The sequence below is a fragment of the Oryza glaberrima genome, chromosome 3 (assembly GCF_000147395.1).
Source record: "Oryza glaberrima chromosome 3, OglaRS2, whole genome shotgun sequence".
Lineage (NCBI taxonomy): Eukaryota > Viridiplantae > Streptophyta > Magnoliopsida > Poales > Poaceae > Oryza > Oryza glaberrima.
Genome location: NC_068328.1, coordinates 444,904 through 467,599, shown reverse-complemented (window position 1 = coordinate 467,599; position 22,696 = coordinate 444,904). Strand labels below are relative to the sequence as shown.

Sequence of the window (22,696 nt, the reverse complement as noted above, 5' to 3'; positions counted from 1 at the left end):
GCTGTGTGTTAGTTTCTGAAAGAAGTTGAAAGTTTGGAGAAAGTTGATAGTTTGAAAAAAATTAGAAGTTTATGTGTGTAGAAAAATTTTAGATGTGATGTAATGTAATGGAAAGTTAGAAGGTAAAAGAAAGTAAACACGGTCTAAATGTAATAAAAAAGTTAAAAATTTACAAGAAAAAATTAAAAACTAAACCACGCCAGAAGAGCTTTTTCTCTTCTTCTTTTCTTTTCACCGTTTTACCCCGTGGGGAGCACCGTTTTCACCGTTGTACTAAGTTCACAGTAGTAGTACACGGGCGGATGTCCAACAACTGTCGGTCGCTTCAATTCGCTTGCCCCCAAACAGCGCCTTTTCCGTCTTTATTTGTTCTTAAAGCCACCAGGTTAGTAAAACTAATTACTCCTCCACTAAATAGTTATAGCAGTGCTAAGTACGACTGATAGTAGTATAATTTAATTTACTTTTAGGCTCATTCGGTTTAGAATTTTTTATATATGCATTATTCGTTTTATAGGAATGAATTAAAATTTCTAAGGATTATAGTCTTACAAGTTAATTAATTCCATATGATTCTTAGCATGATGTGAGACCTCTTAGAAATTAAAAATCGTAATGAATGAAATGAGTGTGACATTCTAATCATTTAATTTTTATATTCCTCTGATTTGGAATTCTTACGAACCCCTTAAGGAGGAATACCAGTTGTAGCGGGTGATGGATACTTAGCTAGCTACTACCTTGGTGTTTCGTCTAAGCAAAGCTAATGTCTCTATGGCTTTAATTTGCACCTCGCTCGCTGATGCTTTTCTACATCACTCGATCGGATCAGCTTGTATACGTACATACGCACCTGTCACTGTTTCGCACGGTCATAGTAGTATTTTGCTGCCCAGTTTATATACGCACATGCATGCGTATCGTACTCCACTCAATTTCATGTGTATTATTCTCCAGTCGTATACCAACGATTAAACGACACCCTGGTTAGTAGGAGTATTTTAGATCAAGAGGCTACCGCTCAGTAAAGCTTTACTGAGAAAGCATAATATGTCTGAATACATGTTTAAGGCTGGGAATTCCAGCTTACTTAGGGTGTGTTTAGTTCTTGAATAAAAATTGGAAGTTCGGGGAAAGTTGAGAGTTTGAAAAAAATAAATTAGAAGTTTATATGTGTAGGAAAGTTTTTGATGTGATATAATGTAACGGGAAGTTGGGAGTTGGGGGTGAACTAAACATGCCTTAGCCAAGTCTGACAACCCTGGTTAGTATTAGTAGTACTAGTTATTTAACGATTGATTAATTATGCGTTGTTCTTGTCAATCACTCCCGCAAAGACTAGCTAGGATTGGTCAGCTAGGGGGCTATATACATGCTGAAACTTGCAATTGGTGAATTCCACATAGGCCAACAGCGGAGACAAAATGTCGCCAATACGGAGTAGAGTAGAAATAAGTGTTCAGTACTTCCTTTATTTTCTTCGCTAATGGATGGTGTATTGTTTTTGCCATTATGTAGATAATCCCTTATCCAAAATTTGATATGCAAGTTAATTAAGGTAGTAGTCTCAGGTCCTGTTAGTTCACACCAAACTTTCCTCAAACTTCTAACTTTTCATCATATTACATACATAAATCCTAACTTTTTTTTTTTCAAACTACCAACTTTTTTCAAACTTTTTCCCAATTTCAGAAACTAAACACAGCCTCAATGAACACATCACGCTAGCTAGCTACTTGTGAGGAGTAGCTAGAGAGTGTAGAGATGGAGTGGTAAATGAGAAGCAAAGGAAGCATGCGATGACACTGGGAGTCTGGATTTGGAAGAGGCCGGCCGGAGACGCATAGAGAGAGAGAGAGACAGACAGACAGACGACATTACATGGTAGGGCATGCAGATGCAGAGAAAAAGGAGTAGAATTTTACCTTTCCTTTGCTGAATGGGTCCGATTGCTCTGCTCCAGTGTTCATCTGTTCTGCTTTGCTTTGCTTCCTCCACAATCTTTCCAATTTTCTTTCATCTAGGAGTATTTGTTACCTCCCCAATGGTTGCTGCATTTGACGATAACTAGCTACTCCCTGTATAGAGTAAATTGCAAAGGTGAAAGGGAAAGAAAGAAAAACAGAGATTGTATATATGTGAGTATTTATCTCCAAGCAAAGACGTAAAGTATTGCTGCACATGCTTTTCACATACTAGTAGTAGTCTTGTTTTTGTATTATTATGTCAACCTGCAGCCGGCCTGGGAAGATATAATTATGACCTTCAAACTTTCAACTTTTTCATCACATCAAAACATTTTTACACATATAAATTTTTAACTTTTTCATCACATCATTTCAATTTTAACCAAACTTCTATTTTTAGTGTGAACTAAACACACCTTAAGCGGACTGTGTTTCTGCTAGCTAGCAGCTGAATAATGATTTGTGTGCCAGGTGAAGATGAAGAATAGGAGGAAAATACTTGTAGTGTGTGAGAAAAATTAACAGGCCGACTAATTAAGAAAGTATAATACTCCTAAGCTGGTGGTGCACATGCGTGCGTGCGTAAGATTAGGAAAAGGAAAAAAAAAAGGGGTAATCTTACGTTGTACGCATGCATGCACACGCGAGAAAAGAAGGCCGCCCACGTGTCGTATGCATAATATTTCCATTGCCTCTACTACCAACTTCCAAGCTGCACATGCGTGCATCTTCTCTTCTCTTCCTCTTTTCCTAAACAAATACTACTACCAATATGTAGATAAATTAGTAGTAATATATAGTGTGGCATTGACGTCTGTGAACCTCGACACCGTCATTTTGTTTTAAAACATGTACTCCCTTCGTTTCTGGAAAGCGACACGATCTCCAAAACACAACTTTGACTTCTTGTTTCTATAAAAAATATTTATTCAAAAGTGATATATGTATGCTTTTATGAAAGTATTTTTCAAGACAAATCTATTCATATATTTTTTACATTTTCAAACTCAACAACTTGATAGCTATTCATGATTTATATTTTTAAGGTTTGACTTGAATATTATTCTAAACGACTTCCTTTATAAATAGGGAGTGAGATGTAGTATAAATAATTATACCTGCTAGTGCTAGTTTATTAGCATGAGTAGTTCAGTATGGGTTAATGAAATGCAATTAACTTGTGGTATGCTTGTTAGTCGTCAATTGTTTAAGCAGGGATGGAGCGGAAAGTGCGGGCATGTCATGCTTTGTGCTTTGCACACTCTACTCTAGCTTCTCTTTGGTTTTGGAGACAAAACTACAAACATTCCCCTGCCTCAGCTGCTGCATCTGCAATTGCATGTTACCTCCTTTCCATGATCCATGTTGATAATCGATCCCGATGTCGCTTTTCTCCATCATTCCATTCTTCTTCAAGAAACACTTCTACACACTACATTTTCTTTGTCATCAACTTCTTCTATATTCAGATAACATCATCTTTCCACTTACTATTAGTAATACTATTCCGCAGTAATTAAATATATAATCCATTGCATGTGAAACATATATAACCTTTGATTTCTCCACACGCCTGTAGTAGATACATAAATATATATAGGTGCATGCGTGGCCGAGTGGCATATTGCAACTAGTAGCGTAGTACATCGTGCGCGGTTAATTAAGCAAAGTACACAAAACCCAAAATAAAAGTATGGAACAACGGATACAATGAATATGCGATAACGGTATGTCTAGATTTATTATGCTACTATATGGGTCTGTCCAAATTTACTATAATAGGTTATATCATACGGTACTATTCTAGTTGCTTTATCGTAGGATGGATGAAATACCAAATCAATGACAGTAAAACAAGCACCTTAAGACGGCAGGAACTCGTTTTTGTTGTTCTAATTTGCTTGTAGTAGTTGCATATATTAGTACTGGTTGATTAATTAATTAATCGTTGAAGCGTAAGGCTATATCTATAATACCATTTTCTAAAAACAATGGCTTCAAATTTCAAACCACATATCATGGCAAGTTGGCAAGAGGGCAGGGGGGCAGACGGGCAAGATTCAACGACTGAATGATTATCTGCAAATCAGAACACCGAAATTAATCCCAGTTGCAGTACGAGTAATAATAGGACTCCTACGGTAGCACCATTAAAGTCTTGGTACTACTATCACCGCTTCGTGCTTCCATGCCAGCTAAGCTGATAGCTTGCCGGATCTGGAAATCATCTGACGGTCAGTAGCAGTAGCAGCAGCAGAGGCAGAGCTGCCTGCCTGTGAATCTGTGATCATCGGTGGCTCGTTTGGACTCACTAGCTTTGCATTGTAATCAATCAATGCAGAACAAACAATCTCATGCCAATATACAGAGTACAGTTATTACATGGTACAGGCCAGTAGTCTAACATGTGATCAGCGACATGAACACAGCTTACCCTGAATTAAGTTAATTTGGGCTTTGCAGATCGACAGCAGGTGTTCAGCTTAGCATTACCCTCAACTTTGACTGTAGGAGAGTCCATGCAAACCGAAATTGTCAAGATAGGACTGAAATTGAAATGATTTCATGCTTTCATTTCACTCTTTGATGCTTTCATTGAAATGATACTAATATTTTAGTTTAGCCAGATGAACTAGTTAGCTGAGCTCGCGGATGGGGGAAAAAAGATTGTTTAGCCAACTAGGTGGCTCGGTTAAAAATTCTCTGATTGATCTAGTTTTTCTTTTTAAAATGAGAATTATTAAATTTTGAACTAAAGTTGTTTTCACCTTGGCTCAGTTCAACTCCTTAACTTGCTAACAAAAGAAAGTCTCAAATGACAGAAAAAAATATAATAAATCATTAAAAACATTAGAAGAAAGCCCAGTTAAAAACTGATCAATAATTTCTTTTTCCCACCCCGGTGCAGGCCTCCTGAACAAGCTCTGTTCGAATTGGGACGCAGCAATTTCAGTATATCATAACCTGTCTTGTTTATCTGATTTGAGATCAGTACCAACAAATTAGTATTATCATACTATTAAATTAGCATTTGCTGTACGTATGCGAATTTGCCGTCCTTTTGCTGCCCACACTGGAATTTTTCTGATCTGGGATGTACAACAACATCAGAATTAGGGTTGGCACATTTTGCAATCAGCCTTTGATTGTCTCGCAAACACAATCAACTGAAACAAAGTAAGCGAGATTGATGTAAGAGGTTGACGGAGAAAAGATCTTTGAGACTGGAAAACATAAATCTGCCACAAACGGCGTTTGATTAACCCAAGGGTAAATCCCAGGACAGTGACTTTATCAACTTGCTCACCATCTTTTTTTATGACAGGAACTTTCTCATCATCTGAAATAGAAAAATACATGAATTAGGTTCATTGAGAACATAGTGCAATAATAATGTCAAGAAGTCAGGTCTTCCCCGAAAAAATGTAAAGTAGGAAGTCACATAACATGAAGCAGTAAGTTGTTCAAGTGAAAGGCAAGTGGCAATGCAAGTTGGTGCAAGCAGCTGGAAAACAATCCATCGTGTATGCGATGACAAATTAGGACTAAGGATCAATTGCATTATGCATCCATAACCCTTTCCTCCTATATCCAAGTGTCGCGATGACCATTTTATTCAAAAATATACCCTTTGAGAAACCAAAGTGCACATCTGAAAAGCAAGGGAAGTGGAATACCAAACTTTTGAGTGTAGAAAGTAAGATAAATTTATGCTGAAGCCGGACGAACAAATTTTGAGTGTAATGACGGTGCTTTGCAGGAATTACAGCGGATTCCAGGGATGTAAACGGTCGGGAAAAAATATATGCTTAAATAAATTTCTATTTTACCATAATTTTTCTGTTCCAATTGAGGCGCAACAATGTCGGTATATCATCGTGGCAACACGAATCTGTTAATGGCCCATTTTCCCGTTTGCGATTAATGGGCCGAATTGAAATAATGGCGGAAGTCGGACCGATCCATTTTAATGTCAAGCCCATAACACTTTCTAAATAATGTTATGGGCCTCTTTTGCTTTCGTTCAATATGTATCAGTGTGTATAATAACACCGATCAAATAATGGAAATGGAAATAGAAACGGCTTACATCTCCAAAACTAAGAGTGTTTCAATCAACAACTTGCAACATTCTTAAAACTTATGATGCAGTAACCAGATCAGGTCAATCTTTGACACTTGGTTTAGTGTCAATTAATTCCCAGTTACTGGATCTTGAACATCGATATATGGCTGATTAGGTGCTACTAGTTTTTCTTACCCAAACTGAGATGACAAACTCCATGCTTCGTAGGAGAAAAAAAAAACAAGACAATCTAGACTGGTTAACTAGCTACTACTACATAGATCGAGCACAATTAACAAGCAATGCTTAATGTTGATGGCTGCTCGATGGTTCGCCTTTCTTCAATTCATTTAAGCTTAATTAAGCTCGCTGCAACAGCTTAGAACCCTAGATGACCAGTCTCCCAGTTCAGCCCAGACGCAACCCTATCATGGTAAGGGACGTATTCCTGCATAAATAGATGGATCTACAGTCAGTTGTGCACAGAGAGCAATTAAAAGCAAGTCATAATATATATAGAGAGATGGAGATACAGTCAGTTGTGCACAGAGCAATTAAAAGCAAGTCATAATAGAGATGGAGATCCTTGTTTTAAGAGAATTCAACCTTTGTAAATTTTTGACCAGTAATAAAACCAACACTGTATATGTTCAGTGCCACGCATAGTTATATCACTAAATTTGCATTTAAAAGCATTTTCGTTTTCCAATCTTAATACAAAGATACGTAATTATGCGTATTCTCGAAAAAAAGTATTTTCATATTATGTTAATTTTGTTGTTGTCGATATATATCATGGATGAAAGCAATAGTTAAAGTTTTACGTCGAAGACCGTTAACTTATAAACATTATATTTTGGGATAGAGGAAGTAGTTAAAAAAAAAAAGAAACTTTGCATGAGCTGTTAATTTAGACTACCTCAAGCTTGTCCATGAGTTCTTGTGCCGTTGGAGCCGACACGATGATGCGGCGAGCACTGGGGCTGATGAAGCCTTCTTCCACGGCTTGGTCGATGAATGTGAGCAGGGAGTTGTAGTACCCATCAACGTTCAGCAGCCCAACCTGAAAGATGCATGGTTCATCAGGAAAAGAATAAAGCTCTCTGTCAGAAATCATTAGCACTGAATTAAGATGAAATGGATAATATGGTAGAAAGCTAGTTTCAGAGAGAAGCGAGTGTACTTAATTATATATAGCGATTAATGCACTGAATTATACCGGTTTATGATGGATGCCTAATTGCGCCCATGTGATGACTTCAAGCAGCTCTTCCAGCGTTCCGTATCCTCCTGAATTGTTTTGCAACATACTAGTTAGTTTGTGGTACTCTAAACAACAGAAGATCAGTAGTACAGTAATACCGTAAGTAAACAAGGGTGCCACGTTGCCACTTGGCGTGTTATTACTTGTCTGACACACGCAGTACTATTACTAGAGGATTTATTAAGAGGCAGTACTAGCCGTGGAGATCTTGCTGGCGCCTTGACCTGACAAAATTCGGAAATGGAATGCAAATGCACAGTTATGAAATGCAAAGGCTATGCAGGGCTCACCGGGCAGGGCTATGAATGCATCAGACTGCCTCGCCATCTCAGCCTTCCTCTGGTGCATGTCGGACACTGGCCTCACCTCCCCTACTGTCTCTCCGATTATCTGCAGATAGCAACAACATCCATCCATATATCCCCTTCAGTATTACTTAAAGATTACTGGTTAATTCACTACTACTAAAACTATTTTTTTGCAGGTGGCTAAAAGTATATTACAATGCTATGACTATATATGATGCATCATGCATTGTCTCTTAACCATTGTGAGGCAAAAACTCCTAGTCGTACCACACTGCTGAGCCAGGGAAGTACACATTGATGCCAATTAATTACCGTTGACATTACTCCTATCATGCACGTGGCAAGAAGGAAAAATAGTACAGATTCACAGTACATATGGCTGTGAGCAAGTGCAAATGAGAAATTACTGAAATGCAACAACCATGTGCAAGCAGGATTGAGCTGTTGCATGAGCCATCAAGTAATACATGATGGGCTGATGCAGGTAGCTGCAGAGATCAATGCCCTCTGCCTCATCAATCAAGGTCATCTAGGATGCCTCATGCCTGCATTCCTGCTTCTAAAACTTCATGGATGGAGTTGTAGTAGGAGTAGCAAACAAGAACATTCTTTTGAGGAGAAGGCTATAGAGACAGACAAACGTTGCCTCGACTTCCAAGGGAAGCATGTCTTTGAGGAATCATCTGCAAAGCTGAAGTGCTCCTCTAGTTTATACTCACGCCCGGGTTTGGATTTGTGCCGCAGGCGCGCAATCGACTACAAGTACGACTATACTCCATCCCATCCAGGTGATTAGATTAAACTGTTGTTTTTCTAAGCAGTGCCTGTTTCCCAGGAGACACTCGATCGATTCAAGTGCTCAAGGATTACTGCTATATATCTGATAAGAGTGTCAACTAGCCCTGGGGCCTAGTAGTAACACAATTGAAAACTATCAAGTGTCAGTGCATTGCCATGATTGAAACTTAAAAGGAGCATATACTGGTGGTGATTGGTGTTAAAACTAGTATATGATAGTAATTTACAGTAATAATTTCACTTGTGAAGTAGAATAGCAGTAGGGGAGATGTGCAATTCATACCTCGGGGGTCATGAGAGTCTTGGGAATGACCCTGCACGCGCATGGAAGACAAGAGCATGAAACAACAGAGTGAGCACTTCCTTGTACTGGCATATACTTGCATCAATATTAATGGACGTACTACGGGAGTAATATAATAAAAATACTCTTCAATCAGACTTAATTAATTAACTGTGCATCAAACCTAAGCTAAACTGACAAAATATCATGCGTAGAGTATTTTAACATAGAAGCTATGGCATGACGCAATACCATCAGTGGCCTTTAACATAGAACCTGAAGCTTGACTGTCGTGGTGGATTGAAATTCAGAGGCCAGGGAAATTAAAGATGGAAAGAGGAAGAAGAAGAAGAGAGTGTGTACCCAATGACATGTCTGCCACCGTCGTAGACGGCCTGGGAGACGAGGCCCATGAGGCCAATGCTGCCGCCGCCATACACAAGGTCAATGCCCCTCGCGACCTGCACGGAAACAACAACTCCTCCTCATCATCGTGCAGTGCAGCAGCAAATTCGTTGCAGAGGCAACAATGGGGCAGCGTTCTCCTGTTCCCATAAAACTTGGGGATACACATGCAGACAGGAGATGCAGAGGAACGCATGGGCGTTGCCATTTTCTGACATGACAAAATCTCTGTACATGCTGCTGTACTTGTCTTGATACGTACTAGTACTCCTTTGCAGAACAGAACGTAGACCTGTCCCTCTGTTTCCTTTTTCTTTCGATGAAGGAAAAAAAAAACAAAGGGAGGCATGCGAAATACTATAAACGTCTGAATTTCACTGTCGAATACAACCAGTACCATTGTAGTGTTTCTTACTGTACCACCGGACTGGATGTTCGAACACGTTGCCACAATCTAGTCTCTTGATTAGTAGTGCATAATTCTCCCCCGTCCTATAATATAAGAGATTTTGAAAGGATGTGACATATTCTAGTACGGTAAATCTAGACATAGAGCCTATCTAGATCCATTGTGAATATGTTAAATCCCTTTAAAATTTCTTATATTATGGGACAGAGAGAGTAGTTTTCAAAAAAAAAAAAGTGATGATGGATGTAAAGCAGCCATGTAGTCCAATTGAATAGAAAAGGGGACGAGGGTATCGTGTCGATCTATTGGAAGCAGGTTTCCTTATCCAATATGGATGGGGTTACCACTACCTGGCAGTAACCGAATAAAAACGGATGAAACCGAATAAGTTTTACCAACTCTTAAAACTTTGTTGATATGTTGAGCTGTTCCCGTTACCGTATCCGTTAGTAAGTGGTAACCGATAGTTTGTAGTTAACTAGTACAATATACTCCCTCCGTTTAAGGTTATAAGACGTTTTAACTTTGGTCAAAGTAAAATTACATTAAGTTTGATCAAGTTTATATAAAAAGGTAGTAACATTTTCAATCCAAGATAAATTTGTTATGAAAATATATTCAATTATTGATTTGATGAAACTAATTTAGTATTATAAATATTACTATATTTGTCTATAACTTTAGTCAAACTTGAAACAATTTGACTTTGATCAAAGTCAAAACATCTTATAACCTGAAACGGAGAGTATCTTTTTAGACAATGAATAGATAAAATTCGGCCTCTACACAGGCGTGGATCTTTAATTTTGATTTTGATAACACAATATATACTGTGATTATATATATGCAGGTGAAAGATAGCCTGTTTTACCATGTTTAATATACTAGTTAACTTTCATAGATAGAAGTTAACTAGTATATCAAACATGGCAAAACAGGCTATCTTTCACCGGCATATATATGATCACAATTTATTAAAGTTCCACGCCTATATTAATTAATTATAAACCTTTGCTTCCTGCTTTGAGGTGTAATTATGGAAAGGAACCGCAATCTAAACAAAACTAAAGAGAGAGATTCATGATATGCTGTTAAAGATAGATGCATGCTATGAGAGAGTGTAGTTGTGTACCAGCTCTTTGGCGAGGTCGACGGCGGCATCGCGGTAGGTGGTCTTGTTGCCCTGGCTACTGCCGCAGAACACGCAGGTCCTCTTGAACCTGCTCTCCTGCTGCTGCTGCTGCTGCTGCTGCCTCATTCTCCTCTAATTGATCTACCTTTGTAAACTGCAGACAATGCAGCACCCAGAGCTAGCTTAAGTTTTGCTCTCTTTGTGTTTGTGTTTGGGTGCGCCATGGCTGGCTGGTTTATATAAAGAAAGGATGGCTGGGGCCGGGCGACCTATCTTGCAACAGCGCTAGCTGCCTGAATGGAGAATGGACAGTAACAGTGTAGTGCTAGCTAGCTTGTGCTTGATGATGAAACACACGTCCCATTCGCCTCTGCTGCTCGTTGCCTGTTGGTACCATAGCCTTGCTAGCCACCTCATTTATCTTATTATTATCATACTACTGATAGCGAGCAACAGTGTTCTAAAAGAAAACATCCATGCAGGTAAATTAAATACAACAACTTGACGCCTAATTAGCAACAAGCTACGTAAGTAGTGGTGTTCACCTTTTCATTCTTGTAGTTAAATACTACTAGCATCTACTTGTTTGTTTTGGTCAGCTGATCTGATCTTATCATTTTTGTTTTGTTTGGCAAGAATAAGGATAGGAACACTGAAACATGTGCTTCATATGGGCAACCCTTTGACCTGAAAACAGTAGGAACAGATGATTATTTGTTACTGTTATAATTTCTGGTCTTCCATCCCCACCTCTCTGGCGTTGATACGTACATATGGTTTCCTCCTGTCTTTACCAAACAAGCTGGCAGGCACGCTCTTAATTCGCCGGTACAGTGACCTCATCCACAGCTCTCCAGATCGACTGTTTTGCTCTCTCTGCTGGGGCCTCTCTAGAAAGCGAGTACATAACGTGCAGGTAAACAGTTTGTTAATGTTTCAAGAATTAATATCCATGTTAATTAGTGTATGTACGTGTTGGGGCTATCTTAGCTAGTGCGAATATAGCTAGCCAAATGATATCTAAGTTGAAGGAAAAAGGATGAGAGCTAAAGAGCAAACAACCCTATGATATCTACGACGTACTTTTCCCCCCAGACTTTGGTTACTCACAGTTTTATGTGTATGCATCAGGATCCAGGAAATCGAACCTCAAATCGAGCTTTGTCCCTCGCTTTATATCTAGCTCCATGATAAGAGATTGTATGTTGTGTCTGCTATGAAAACCTAGCCTATATATATTTGCCTTAATTAGCTTTTAATTCTTTTAGCAGAATTGCATGAATTGAAATTTTTAGACAACAAATTAATACTAGAAAAGTTGAAGGTCTTCAATTACCATAAGAAACACGTGTGATGGTATATTCATTTTATGAAGAAATTATGTATACTGGTCAAGTGAGTGATAGAGATGGCAGGTACTAGCTAGGTACATATACATGACATTGGGCAAGCAAAGCATATATACGCGTTGAGAGTTGGGTGAGAGTGGTAGTGGCGACCCCGGTGGGCAAGGGCAAAGGATCGATCGACAGATGTGTTTTTCCTACAGAAACCGCAACAAGGCGACACAAGTAATTGGTGGTCGTCGCAAAAGCGAAGCCGACGCGACAACTCCATCATGCATGCATTGCCTGCCTGCCTCCTTCCTTCTCATCTGCCCATTTCCAATTAACCAACGGATCGCCGCCGCGTTAACACTGCACCATCCATCAGTTACTCCTAGTAATTAACTCTTCAAATTATATAACTTTTCATCTAAATTAGACTCTATGTAGTTATAGATTAAAAAAAAGACTACACAGTAAAAGCGGAAAAATCTATCTTTTTTTTAAAAAAAGATTCTTATCTCAGTTTGTAATTACTAAAAACAAAACTGTTCCTAAAATCTCAAGCTCCGTAAACAATGCCAGAGAGCATAGCAGCAGCAACACAGGACAGGGCAGAGTGGAGGAGGATGCGTATACGGAATTGGATGGTGTGGCCTACTCATGCATGCATGGATGATCGATCTTATCCAACACCCAGGAAAAGGTCGAAAGCTAAATTAGCTAATGGCGTTTAATATAATTTTTTATCTTTTTGGTTGATTTTGTACCGAGTCAAACAATATAATGACGTTTCTCCCGAGCAGGTTGGGGCTGGGACCAACGGGAGGTCGCCACGTGGATCCCGCAGGCGAGCCTTTTGCACGCACTCACAGAGTGCAGTCCATTTCCAAGGGCTTTCGGTCAAATCTGTGTCGAGGTCTAGCTATGGCTGTTGAGCTCGTGTGTTTTGTACGCCTCATACAGTGCCACGACAGGAGCTTTTATCTTGCTATCGATCGTGCTACTGCTGCCCAATCGATGGCTCCATTTGTCTGGCTGAAAACTCAATTCATTCAGAGATAAATTAATGGAGCACTCATGTATTATTATGCACGCATCCTTTTTAGTCGTCAGTGACCAAAGATGAATTGCTAGGTAGCTGAGCCTGAGCTGCCTTGGGGTTTCAACTGCGGCAGGCTGGAGCACACTAAAAACATGGATGGATGCGAGCGGACCAACCACTCGATCGAGAGGTAGTAGAGCTGTCGACTGCCGACTGCCGAGTGCGAGGAGGAGGAGCGAACCAGATAAGAAAAGAAGATATAAACCGGTGACAGAGCAGGGGTGAGTGCGGGGATTTTTTTTTTTTTAGCAAAGTGCACGGACGGTTCATAAATTTGTGCTGGTGTGTCACCTAGGTCCATGAACTCTTAAAATGTATTTTTGGGTCCTTCAACTTGTCTCGGGTGTCATATAGGTCCAAAAGGGTTCCAACCTGCTATGTGTGTTGACGTGGCATGCCATGGTGGCGCCTATGTGTTAGTAGAACCCATATGTCATATAAAAAATATTAAGAACATAAGTTTTCTCCTCTCTTTTTTCATTTATTTTCAAAACTAAAAACTTCCTTTTCTCCTCTCTCTCCTCTATTTTCAAATTTTATTTTTTCTATGTGATTGACATGTGGATCTCACTAACACGTAAGCGTCACCGTGGCAAGTCACATCATCTCACGAAACAGGTTAGAGCTCGTTTGGACCTATATGACACCCGAGACAAGTTGAGTGACCCACAAATACATTTTGAGAGTTTAGGGACCTAAGTGACACACCTGCACAAGTTCAGGGACCGCCGGTGCAGTTAACTCTTTTTTTTCTTTTTGAACTTTCTTGTTTTAAAATTTTTAAAATAAACCCTTCAAAAACTTATTTCTAAGAATATGAATCTTTTGGCAACGCCAACTTGCCTAGCGTGCTAAAATAATACTGACACGCTACACACAACGGACATAACAGTTTTGTCGGTGGCGTGGCCAAATAACGCTGTCAACGTGCGAAAGAGCATGTAGCATAGTGGCTACAAGAGCCTCAGTAGCACCTTATGTCCTGGGTTCGACTCCCAATGGGAGCGAATTTTTCAGGATTTAACGGCTTTGTGATTTCAATGGTACGCGACGTACACGTCGACAGCGATGCGCCTGTGTTGACTTCGTTAATCTCCAGGATGGATTTGCCGGCCCAGTCTTCCAAGATGCTCATAGAGGTAGGATTTGCGTGCGTGCGTTCATACATGTGAGTGTGCGTGCGTTGTGAGTGTCTGTGTTGTACTGTGTAATTTTAGAAAAAACGCTGTCAACGTGATTACGTTGGCATGCCAGCCAGATCAGCTCAAACAGGTCTTGAAAATAAATTTTGAAAGTATTTATTTTTAACATTACAAATTTAAATAATTCAAAATAAAAAAAATTCGAGTGCGGATTGAGTGGGGTCGTGAAGGGCATGTCAACAGGCAGGCAGGCAGGCAGGCAGGAGAGATATGATCCAAAATGCCATGCCATTGCATGCTTGCAGTTGCAGGTGTAATATTGCAGCCCCGGCAGGGGAGGGACAGAAAGCGAGGGATCGAGCCTGCAGCGCTGCCGCTGTCGCCGCCTTTGGCCGTGGCATCATTTCGATTTTCTCGCCGCCGGCGGTTGCGTAGGCAGGCAGCTCGAGTGTTGGACTCTGCTGGAGTGTCCTCCGATTCACTCCCCACCCATTCCGACTCAGCAGCTCACCGGTCGGTGCCATAGATCAATACGATGATTGATGAGCCACCAACGGACTAGGAGATTCATGGCCGATGATTTTCTAACCCTATCCAATGCACGCTCCAAAAACGTCCATCCAATCGATCTAACATCACTAGAAGTTAACCTACACAATCTTTCTTTTAAAAAATAGATTAAAACCCAGCCTCTACATTTAAATTTGAAACTAGTCTTCCAGTGTTTTAGTTTTTTTTTTTGTTCTTTTGTTGTGTTTTTTGTTTTCTCACTTATGAGACTTGGAATCTAGTATTCCTGTAAACTTTAGTTGTATGTCACTTGTAGATATAGAGGCTAGATTTCTATCCATTTTCTAAAGAGGATGTTATATACTCCCTCCGTCCCACAATATAAAGGATTTTGAGTTTTTGTTTGTAACGTTTGACCACTCGTCTTATTCAATTTTTTTTTACAAATATAAAAAATAAAAAGTTGTGCTTAAAGTACTGTAGATAATAAAATAAATAATAATTTTAAAATTTTTTGAATAAGACGAGTGATCAAACGTTGCAAGCAAAAACTCAAAATCCCTTATATTATGAGACGGAGGGAGTATAATCTAAACTCTCTATTGGGCATGCAGACAAAGAACCACAAAAGATAACATTTAAAGTTCAGCAAAAGTATATGTGCATATCTTATTTTATTGAATTACACATACTAATTGTTAACCCCGTACATATTGTCCGTACTATTGTTACTAATATAAAAAATATTAAAATTTTAATCATATATAGAAATTTGATGGAATTAAGAGAGATCCACTGGGCTTCTCAGAGGAAAAATAAAAAAGAGGTTTGGATTCGTGGAAAAAAAATTTCGCAAACGCGCAAAAGGATTGCACGTCAATATATTAGAAGAAAAAGAGTTTTAGTTACACGGCGCAATCAGCTAGACTGTCTTATGCTAGGGGAAGGAAGAAAAAGCAAAAGAAGAAAAAACTGAAGCTTAGAGAAATTACGGCGGCTAAAAACAGACTCCAAGCAGCGGGAAGGACTCATGGAAAAATTTCCTATGGAATTGGTGCAATGGTTAGCAATTCATAGGAATATGATATGCTCAAATCCCTTTTTTTTCAAACAACAAAAGGAAAAATTCCTAAGGCTTAGAATCCTTTGAAAAATCTTTGAATTTCCTTCAATCAAAGGAACCTCCAATCTAAATCATTATAACATGATTTACTTAAATCATTAGTCAGATGTTTCTAATACACGTGTAAGTTTTCTCAAAGTGCTCGATTAGAGTATATATGTTGGCACACCGTTTCAATGAACCACATCATTATTTATAAAGAATCCAGTGAAATACATATGTATCGATTAACGTAAAATGCTGGCACCAAATCAACTTGATAAAAATTCAATTTTTTTAGAGTAAGTCATAAAAAAACCATACCTTAGTTCCAACTTAAAAAAATCGAAGTTACAGTGCACACCTTTTTTTTAAAAAAAAAGGGGTTGTCACGGGTACATGTAAGCATAAAAAGCCCAAGCCTGGTCAGACCAACAGGCTTAACAGGCCAGACCCATGCCAATTCAACACAAATAAAACCGTACCGATTTCGCTAGAAATTTGTCGGGTGATTCTTTCCCAACGATTTCACGGACTTTTTGGCCACACGATGTGAGCGCCAAGTCGCCAAGATTTGTGCACGATGGTGGAGGCTGGCAAGCTGCATGGATAAGGTCGTGGTTCGATGCTTGGGCCTGGTTTTTTTTTTTTTCACGGTACAAATTTTTGATGCGCGCCTGTCTGTTTCCTTCTCTCTCGCTAACTCCGCCCGGAATCACTTTTTTCTCATACGTTCTCCTCACTAGCTAAAATTACAGTCCTTTTTAACTAAAATTACATATGTAAATTTAGTTGATATAATATGTAAGTGCATTGTAATTTTAATAAAAATGATGTGTAAGTAAATATGTATTTGTTATTTTAATTAAAATATAAAATTACAGTCCTATATAGCTAAAATTACATTTGTAAATTTCATCAATATGACATGTAAGTGCACTGTATTTTTGATAAGAATGATGTGTAAGTAAATATGTATTTGTTATTTTCATTAAAATATAAAATTACAGTCCTATATAGTTGAAATTATATTTGTAAATTCAGTTGATATGACATGTAAGTACACTGTAATTTTGATAAAAATACCGTGTAAGTAAATATATATTTGTTATTTTCTTTTGTAGACCGTTGGATGTAAATCTAAGGGTAGAAAAAATCTGGGTGATTTTTTTGCTTGAAATCACCCGACAAATAAATAGTAAGTTCCCAATATTACCATGGTAGTGTCAATAACCCGCTATTGCTATGGCGAGTGCAATAGCGTCACTATCACCTCTAGTAGGAATAAACTAGAGAGACGTTTTCTATTTTATCCCATATTATTCTCTAGCAATTTTAGCAGCACAATATTCTCGTGGTAGTGTCAATACCCTGTTACCATTGTTGCAATAATAATAGTGGCCTATCACCACTATTTTGTATCAAGTTGAGGATGATATTATATCCATCACATTATTATCCCAACAGTTTTGGGCTACTTGCCGCCAACAGGAATTACAACTAGTCGTCAACAATTGTGAACAAATAACCCAGATATCACTAATCGTCGGATATTATTGTCTTACGTAGGCAATTTACTTACCATAGAGGCTTGGGTTATATATATGGTTCTAGTTGGCATTGATGACGTTGTCACTGATAGTTCGCTGACGGCCTGACCACCGTCTATTTCATGTTTTGATGAATTATGGATGCATCAACGCACCACAGCACTCACAGCTTCATTGGTACCGGTCCGTCACCTCTACACAAGGTTAGATGACACTGACATCCCAACGCAACTCTCTATCCTATCTGCTATCGACTATCAACGCACTGTCACTCCATGGGCCTAGAGTCGGGGGAACAACGATCTCTTCTACAGTTCTACTGTTCTACATCTTTTAGTGCAACTATGAGTGAAATAAATTCTAGCAGGGGAAAAAAAAAGAGAGAACTCCCATGCTCTAAACAAGGCTTGAATGTTGAATATGGTACAGCAATAGTACTATTTAATTAGCAAACAAGTATAAGTTCTGTTTAGGGATGAGCGTGAGTACCCTGTCCCAGCCTAACCGTGTTGATTCCTAATCTTGCTCATAATTTACCCCACCAATCTCTACCATCTTTCCATCGAGTAACAACCATTAGACAGTGGTAAACATTGTTACCAGGTACATCTTGGGATTTAACGACAGTCGTCAATTCGTCATTCAAAAAACTTGCCAATGCTTAATTAAAGGGATGCACGATCCAATACGTCGTATTTGCACAGTAAGTACCAAAAGTCGTGACCATCTTCATGAAAAAGAGATTGGGAGGGTGACAGCGGTTAGGGGTCATATGATCTGAGAAAAATACCTGGAATTTCCCGGTTGCAGACGATGCACGTGTTCACAGTAACGTTCTGAGCCTGTCTGCTTCTGCATCTGGGATTTTCGCAGGGATAATATAGCATCCTCATGTTGATGATAGCTCCATGAGGTTCAAGTAAAGTTGGTTGCTGGCGTGTCCAAGATGCATTGGAAACCGTATGCACAAACCTGACATGCATATCAGAATATCAACAACCATCGTGCTAAATCTGATCCTGAACATTTAACAGAGTCAAACTGCCGATCGACTGGCTTAACGTTTTTGCCGTATGTAAAGTAACAGACATACTCGTGCCAGCGTATCTGGCTGTCAGGTTCATGTATTCTACATACTTTGGAAGCTGGCGAATGCTATTCTAACGATGCATCCTTACTGGAAACGTAAGGATGCTGCCCTTGTTGCACTTAATAATTCATAATCTCATTCGTGGTATTCATGATCCGGCAATTCTAGAAGAAATTCAAAATACTGCACGTGCAGGAAAGACATCCTAACTAACTTCTCTATATATGATAGAATGGTGTTCAGAAAAGTCTGGATCTCACAAAGCACCAGCAACTCAGCGAGAAGCAATGCATGGACGACTAGATCAACGCATATAGAGTAAGAGTAGTAACTAGCACAGAATGCATCCATCCACCCACAATATTCCAGTTTTAACAGCATCAACTGAATCCTGTAGGACAAGATCAATTTGTTTGATAAAATCTATTCCGACCTTTTACTATAGATAGGAATGGCCACAAGTTTGTTGTTTGTGTCAAAAATTTCAAATGGTGCTGTTAACATGGTCGAATGGCTGCACTTGAGGTTTGGCTGTAGTGCTGTACAAATCATATTTCACCAAGTTCGAGCCCATTATTAGTTGGAATAGCTAGTTTTTCTCCTTGAGATTAGGTGAGTGTGCATATGCAGGGATTCCCTACGCATATTTTCAAATTTCTCCATTAAAGTCAAATTCAGGGTCTTACATGTTTTTTTTTTTAAAAAAATGGATTCACAGCTATTTTAATGATAAGAGGAAGAGGAAGAGGGGAGGGGATTGCCAGCAGTACTCTTTTTCCCAGAAGAATATGTGATAACAGAACGTGCACAAGAAACAACAGTCCATTCTGATGTAAATATGTCCCCACCAGTGCCACTGCAAAAAGGTCAGAATATATTAGCCTCACATTGTGCATCATCACGGGATTACATCAGAAAAGTAATTGTGTGCCAACGTTAGCATTCTACTATTGTTTGACCTCATTTGAGCTATATGAACAAAGTAATAGCTTGCATTTAAAGTCAAAGTATCAAATGACATATGAACTGATTTTACTCGAACAGGCACCTCTGGTTAGAACAATATAGGTCAAGACTCTAACCTTGATAATAGGGAGCGCACCTTGAACTAAATCTTTCTTAACACCATTAAGGTCTTCATGTGCAGAACGACAGGCTGGTCTGAACCCGTCATAACTCTAATTCCCCTAGCAATCATGGATACCACATATGCATGGCCAATTTGGTCTGTTCAAGAGAAGAATAAATCACTTCCTAATGCCTGTTAAAGGAACAACATTAAATTTAGCCTTTACCCAACGGTATGCACATGGAAAGTTCTTTAGATAAACAGTAGTTACGACAGCACATTTGTGTTTGTTTTTTCGCGTACGCGCAAAAGCCTTGCACATTAACATATTAGAAGAAGAGTAGCATATATCGGTGAAATCTTCACGAGAGCACATTTGTGAAAAAAGAATCATAAACAGTCAGAACTATGAACAACATTACATCAGACTATCATACCTCGTAAAATCGAAGTGCCAATATATTGCCCAAAGATGGTGTCCCTATAGTCAAACAAGTCCAATATGAAAAATCATCAGAGTATGAATCCTAAGACATGCACACTTGACACTACACAGAGATACTTAAACGATTGAACCAGCGATTTTGAATGGTTAGATCAAGTATGCCGTATCAAAAAAGGAAAATGGTTAGATCAAGCATCTGAACAATTGAACCAGCGATTTTGAATGGGTGTAACCGATCGAGCGCTAGCTCTGGAAACTAGTTGACCCATAAAACCCACCTAAACCCAGCGGATTATATATTGTGAACGAGCTATTCAGTGAATTCCACTAGGCAAATCCGCGTCAACTCCCCAATCCCAGATCAAGCCGCCGAAGGGTCTCGAGAAAGCTGATCGCCTCGAATCGCCACAAACGAGAGAGCCAGCCTGATCGGAAACGAATCGTGCGAACCAGGGGAGGCTACGAGTTGAGAGATCGCACCTGCGTCGCCGGCGGAGAGGGTACCCCGCAACGGGAGCGGCGGAGGTGAGCAGGAGGAGCACCAAGCTTCTAGAAGGTTCGGGAAACGAGAGCCGCGCCCGAGCGGGGGAGCGGCGGAGTGGTGCGTTGAGGAGAGGAGAGTGGCGGCCTGGTAGTACTGGGAGGGATACGACACGGACTTCGTCTCGGGCTGGGGAAGTGGGCCGGAAGCTAAAGCGCATCTCGTTGCTGATTTGAGCCCAGGTTTGAATTGAATTCATCTCTTGACGACAGCTGCTGTGCTTACACGTGGGCCTTGTTGGGCCGATTGGCTCAGTACACTGGAAGCCATGGCCCGCATACACCGTTTTTATAGACACAGGGAATAAATATATCATATTCAGCACAGTAATCCATGACTAGCGGAGTAACATACTTTCAATTGCTACTGCACTTGCTTTAACATATGGACTCCACACTGTAGTATGCATCTGCCACCCTGTATGGCTGTACTGTATATATATCTGAGGGGCGGAGACAGGAGGAGGGCAGCTAGGGCTGCAGCCCTACTCCTGATCCTAAATATGTATTGAAATTTCATTTTAAAACTTTAAAAACTAGAAGATAAAGGCAAAATTATATAAATTCAACTAAATTGAGCCCTATGCTTGAAAAAATTCTGGCTCCGCCATCTCTGACTCTCTGTCTATTAGAATCGTTTGTAATAGAGGTCTAACTGAAAGACAATATTATATGGAGTTAGGCAAATAACCTAACACAAGTAACCTAACTGCAAGAAAAGAATCAAGGTGTCTGATTTGTTACAAACAGCCTAAACAAATACAGTACTTCGTCCATTTCATATTATAGTTCATTTATCTTTTTTTTTTCAAAATTCTTTATGTTTGATCAACTTTATATGACAAATAGCAACATCTACGGCACCAAATCAGTTTCATTAAATCTAACATTGGATATATTTTGATATAATATTTATTTTGTATCGAAAATGTTACTATATTTTATTATAAACTTGGTCAAAATTTAAAAAGTTTACTAAGGAAAAAGTTAAATGACTTATAATATGAAACGGGGGAGTATTGATGATGGATCTTTTTGATATAATGAAATATTAGTGATGGAAACAGAGCTTGTTTATTTCATTAGCAAAAAATCTCATTAATACTTGGCAATGCTAAATTTCGGTACTACTAATTTTTGGTAAGATAATTATGCGATGTTTGGTTTAATACCTTATCAAATTTTGATTGAAGTTTTGTGAGTGGAAAGTTTCAAATTTTCAAAAGTTGGTAGGATTGTGTTGTTAGAGTGTGTTTAGTTCACACCAAAATTAGAAGTTTAGTTAAAATTGGAACGATGTGACGGAAAAGTTGAAAGTTTGTGTCTAGGAAAGTTTTGATGTGATGGAAAAGTTAGAAATTTGAAGAAAACTTTGGAACTAAACACGGCCTTAGTGTTATAATTAAGTTTGCTATCTTACCAAATGTTAGAAATGTCAAAATTTATAAATGGTAAAAAAGTAAACAAGCCCACACAGGGAGAGAGAGAAGGCGCAGTTGCAAATGTTCCTTCCCAAGCTTAATAGAGTACAGTAGTATGCCAGTGTCAACGACAGCATTCAGTCCGTGCAAGTGCAGGGCAGAATATTCTTTGGCTTTAAGTAAATATTATATAGAGTTTGTACATTTGTAAACACAAGCTGGAATAGCTCAGTTGGTTAGAGCGTGTGGCTGTTCAAGCCCTCCTTCTAGCGTGTTTTAAGAATTTTTTTATTATTCTGCAGATAAACATCTATACATATTTTTATTATTCTTCTTCAAACGTGGTTTTTAATATTATTTTTTAAAATTTTTTTATTATTCTGCAGATAAACATCTATACATATTTTTATTATTCAAAATTTTATTATTATGCTTCAAACGTGGTTGCAGATAAACATCTATACATATTTTTATTATTCTAAAAACATTTTTTATTATTTTGCAGATAAACATCTATACATATTTTTATTCTTCTTCTTCTAGCGTGTTTTTAAAACTTTTTATTATTTTGCAGATAAACATCTGTACATATTATTATTATTCTTCTTCAAACGTGGTTTTTAAGATTATTTTTTATAAAAATTTTTATTATTCTGCAGATAAATATCTATACATATTTTTATTATTCAAAATTTTATTATTCTGCTTCAAACGTGGTTTTTAAAATTAAATTTTTATTATTCTGCAGATAAACATCCATTAAAT

General features: G+C 38.7%; 1 protein-coding gene and 1 long non-coding RNA gene across 2 annotated transcripts; both read right to left on the bottom strand.

Moving 5' to 3' along the window:
* Nucleotides 1-6,058: 6,058 nt before the first annotated feature.
* LOC127767999 (probable cytokinin riboside 5'-monophosphate phosphoribohydrolase LOGL3) lies at nt 6,059-10,854 on the bottom strand. The gene is made up of 7 exons (XM_052293499.1): nt 10,633-10,854; nt 9,050-9,147; nt 8,687-8,717; nt 7,588-7,687; nt 7,253-7,323; nt 6,953-7,096; nt 6,059-6,481 (listed from the first exon to the last, which is right to left on the bottom strand). Exons 1-7 carry the CDS (start codon nt 10,756-10,758, stop codon nt 6,413-6,415), a joined length of 639 nt encoding a protein of 212 aa, XP_052149459.1. The 5' UTR covers nt 10,759-10,854; the 3' UTR covers nt 6,059-6,412.
* A 7,059-nt stretch (nt 10,855-17,913) lies between these two features.
* On the bottom strand, nt 17,914-20,564 carry LOC127765029 (uncharacterized). The gene is made up of 5 exons (XR_008016075.1): nt 20,451-20,564; nt 19,963-20,006; nt 19,539-19,717; nt 19,227-19,312; nt 17,914-18,338 (listed from the first exon to the last, which is right to left on the bottom strand). It is a non-coding gene; the product is annotated as an uncharacterized LOC127765029 (long non-coding RNA).
* Nucleotides 20,565-22,696: the final 2,132 nt, after the last annotated feature.

Coding starts and splice junctions, on each gene's coding strand:
- LOC127767999 (XM_052293499.1), bottom strand. CDS start 10,758: ATGAGGCAGCAGCAGCAGCAGCAGCAGCAGGAGAGCAGGTTCAAGAGG. Junction 7,324..7,587: donor TGCATTCATAGCCCTGCCCG/GTGAGCCCTGCA, acceptor AAAACAATTCAG/GAGGATACGGAACGCTGGAA. Junction 6,482..6,952: donor AACTCATGGACAAGCTTGAG/GTAGTCTAAATT, acceptor CTATTTATGCAG/GAATACGTCCCTTACCATGA.